Source organism: Elaeis guineensis, chromosome 12 (assembly GCF_000442705.2).
Source record: "Elaeis guineensis isolate ETL-2024a chromosome 12, EG11, whole genome shotgun sequence".
Lineage (NCBI taxonomy): Eukaryota > Viridiplantae > Streptophyta > Magnoliopsida > Arecales > Arecaceae > Elaeis > Elaeis guineensis.
This window is the reverse complement of record NC_026004.2, coordinates 4,798,250-4,802,156: the sequence shown is the minus strand read 5'-3', so window position 1 is coordinate 4,802,156 and position 3,907 is coordinate 4,798,250. Positions and strand designations below refer to the sequence as shown.

Here is a 3,907-nt window from a genome sequence, read left to right as displayed (position 1 = left end):
TCACCATGTGGAGACAATATAGCTTTCTTTGTACTGATTTTGCCTCCCTTTTCCTCAATTTTTCTTTGCTACGGACAAGAAAGACAAGCAAAGGTACAATACATAGATAATGTGCTTGGAAGTGTAGAACCATCCACTTGTACAAAGTTGTTGCTTGGAGGAGCCATCCAAGGTGCAGCTCCCTTGTCCATGGCAGTATAAATGCCACCGTAGACGCAAGCTGGAAAATATGAAATTTGCCTAAAAAGGCCACCGACACCTGAGAGTCGGGCCAAATCTTGGAATCCCACCGACCCTCTTGTGCCCCCAATCTCTACCTGCCACGTGGGAGTGGACAGGCAGGGGCGAATTTGGTGCTCCGTGTACTGAACGATGGTCCCCACCCCATGCACTAATTTAATCATTTCTTTCTATGGTCAATTATTGATCATCATTGTTCAGTCAACTTCCAACAAATAGCCTTTACGTAAACTCATATCTCAGAGCCTGTGCTCCAAAGGAAAATCATATCTCATTGGTCAGAGCTCAGAAGTACTCCAGTCCTTGTCTACAGACTACTGTTACTGGACCCATCAATCTACTCTTTTTTGTTTTTTTTTAGTAGAAATGATCTGGACTCCAGCATGTAACGGCAGTGATATTTAAAACTGTCACACCACCCTTTCATCCATGTCGCATTTACTTCTTTGTAGCTCGATAGATCAAGAGGACAAATGAAGGAAACATCATCATCTGCTCACCATCTGTTCCCGTCCTTCTCTCACTGTTCACCATCCTCTTCTCTCACAGTACCTACTTATCCAGATAGAATTAAAACCAACCAATAGGAATTATATTAGGTGCGCGATATGCAAGCTTTAATAAGAGCAGAAAATTAAGGGTACACATGCCTCAACTCCTAGTATTCGAGAGCAGGGCAGCTCTTCCTTGGGATAAATTACAAAGGACAAGAATCCTATCCCTTAGAAAAAGAAGAAAAAAATACGTTTAGATTTAGGCAAGAGAGTAGAGGAGATGAATTGGGTCAGCTCCAACACTCAGGCGTCAGGGAGTGGTCCCTCTTGGGATCCCAGCAGTAGTTGTAGACCATGTAGTGCTTCTGGGCCCACCGCATGGCCAGGGTCTGCCGTGAGCTGAGCCCGACGCCGAACGGTGAGGAGCGCACCGGGCGGCATCGGGGCGAGGCGTAGGCAGTGCAACCACGGACGATGAACCGCGTGAACCTTGCGACGAACGGCTGATAGCGATAGTCGGCTTTGTATTTGCCGTCGTCGGTGGCCCAGGAAGATGCGTCCCAGATGGAGCCGTACAACCACATGGGCCGTAGAGGGAATGTGTACTCACTCTTTCTTGGGTACCGGCGAATTGGTACATCATCTACAAAGAATCTGTCGGTACTCATATTAGTTTCATATCATCAACAAAAATGTTTATCTACCAAATGAAAAACTCCTTTAATTTGTATTATGTTGATCAAAATCTGCAGTTTGATTTGAGAAGGAGATCTTTTTGGCAAAAATAAAACCTTAAGCTTTTTTTTCTTCATTTTTTTGGGTTACAACATTCTAGTTGTCCTTGATTGAGAGTTCCCATGCAAGAGAAGTGATAATTGGTAATAAAATGATCGATGATATAATTTGTAGGACCCAGCCTTATATGAATGTGATTAAGGTTCTTAGATGGTCATCATTTTCAGGGGGCCATCAAATATTAAAGTATTAAATACTTCCTTTCTTTTATTTAATTGTACTGAAAATGGACGAAACCCAATTGTACACCATCTGTGCCTTAAAAAGGCCCAGCCCATTCGATGAAGCATATAGGGCTTATGCACTACCCATATCACTTTTAATGCACTTTTTTTTTTGGTGGAGACTTTTAATGCACTTTTGATAGATGGAGTTGTTATGTTCCTTAGAAGCCATAAATTTGCAACGAATGATATCCACTGATTTATTTTCAACGGTGGCTTTGATCCAGACCTCGGAATTTCGGCCAATGGATATCTTTATTCAATTGATTTTTGTTATATCCACTGGCCCACAATTGGACGTTTGATCAAAGCCACTGTGGAACATAAATCGATTAATCTATTAACACTAAAAAAGAATGTGAACTTAGTGGAAACAAAATAATGCCATTTTTGTCTCGACGTGGTGAAATCTTTTTGATATCTTCTACCGAATTGGCTTCTTTGCTCCCTATATGTTCAATTATTGAATCGGGTAATAAGTTAGATATCTTGCTATCCTTTCTCAGTTAACATCATTGCATTACTGTACTAACTTCTGCAACTTTTATACGAAAAGGCATCATTCTTATTTTTCCTAAGCTCAAAAGTTAAAGAGGAAGAAACTCCAATACATCCTGATGCTTACATGATCTCTCTTGAACTCCAAAGTATGGCATAGTTGTGGAATCCGGCGGTGGGATCGAACCACAAATGAAACTTCATCTCCCTACCAATGATCCTCCCATCCCCACTCCCCCTGATGTACACATTAGTCTGCAAGGTATATGGCTTGCCGGGCATCGTCCCCAGGAACTCCATGTCCACTTCGTCATGGAACCCCGGGTGCGCTTCATTGTTTGAAAGCTGGTACGTATTTTCACAAACACATTAACAGGACTATCAAATTTAGTGACAATTGCTTAAGATTTTAAAACAATGCACCAATGTTTATATTAATCACTGATCATAAAGAGACTTCATAGATCTATGCTAAAAAACAGAGATAGTCACCCATGTAATCAGTGTAAGGTTCCTTACGTAGAAGGCAGTGATCACTCCTGCAGTGTAGCCACGCTGGAGCTGGATTGAAGTGCTAAAATATCCGTTCCGAAATGGGCGATTTGACTTAAATCCACTTCCTAATTTTATTAAGAATAAGAGAAAAGATCATCGTAGAAAATAGACTGCAGGCTCAGAAAAAAGTTGATGGAAGTATACCTGAGTTCCTATCGAGCCAGATGGTCACTGTGGACTGGTCTCTGGAGACATACTGATGCTGAGGACCCCAAAGATTGTTGAACCCATGATAAAACCTCAGAGGCCTAAACCTGTGGCTTGGGTAGTATCCAGGGGATGGCTGAGCATTGCCCCCATGAAGCGAGAGGAGGAGAAGTGATGGGAGGAGGAGGAGAGCCATCAAGACTAGGAAAATGGGAAGGAAGAATGGGTAACTGTGGTTAAATGCCAGAATGGAGGAAATGGTATAAATAGGAAGATCTAGGGGTCCTACCACTAGAAGACTGATAGAAGGGCAGTGATAAGAGGCTGTGGTTGGAATTAGAAATTACGAGGGCTTGGGTAGAAAACAAGGAATGAGGTGATAGGATCTAAGGCTCCAAGAGTACTTAGAGAGGTTTGATGAGCAGTGTGGTAAAACCAAGCAGTGGTGTGCCCCCAACTCCTCATCATTCCTTTTTACCAAAAAGAAAAAAAACTCCTCGTCGTTCCTGGTTTTCACCTACCCGGCCAGTTAGATGCCCTGCACCAAAAAGAATAGGATGGCAGTGAGGAGGGCCATGGGTGACTCCACATTGGACTGTTAGCTTGCGGTGAAGTCCTTCAAATTTTATGCAACATTGATATCAGTCCAATCATTAAAGTGTGACTAGTTTGGGCTATCAGATTTCTCCTCTCACCACATTTCTCTTGTGGGCCAGGGTCCACGCCAGGGAGCAGATCCCACTCCAGTCCTTTTTTTTAAAAAACTAGCCTTCAGTATTGTTGCGGCCAATCCCTCGTCGCCTGATCGCCGGGAGCGAGCGCCTGCAAAAGAAATCTGCACTGACCGAAGGTGACTCCGACGGAGACCCTCCGACGGTCAGTGCGGACTTCTTTTGCAGGCGTTCGCTCCCGGCGACCAGGCGACGAGGGGATTGGCCGCAACAGATTTGGCGC

At 43.5% G+C, this 3,907-nt stretch overlaps 1 protein-coding gene across 1 annotated transcript; it reads right to left on the bottom strand.

The window, feature by feature from the left end:
- Window positions 1-845: 845 nt before the first annotated feature.
- LOC105055632 (probable xyloglucan endotransglucosylase/hydrolase protein 32) lies at window positions 846-3,207 on the bottom strand. Its single transcript, XM_010937529.4, has 4 exons — window positions 2,951-3,207; window positions 2,771-2,871; window positions 2,379-2,596; window positions 846-1,388 (listed from the first exon to the last, which is right to left on the bottom strand). The coding sequence occupies exons 1-4, from the start codon at window positions 3,147-3,149 to the stop codon at window positions 1,025-1,027; spliced, it is 882 nt and encodes a 293-aa protein (XP_010935831.1). The 5' UTR covers window positions 3,150-3,207; the 3' UTR covers window positions 846-1,024.
- Between the last annotated feature and the right edge of the window lie 700 nt (window positions 3,208-3,907).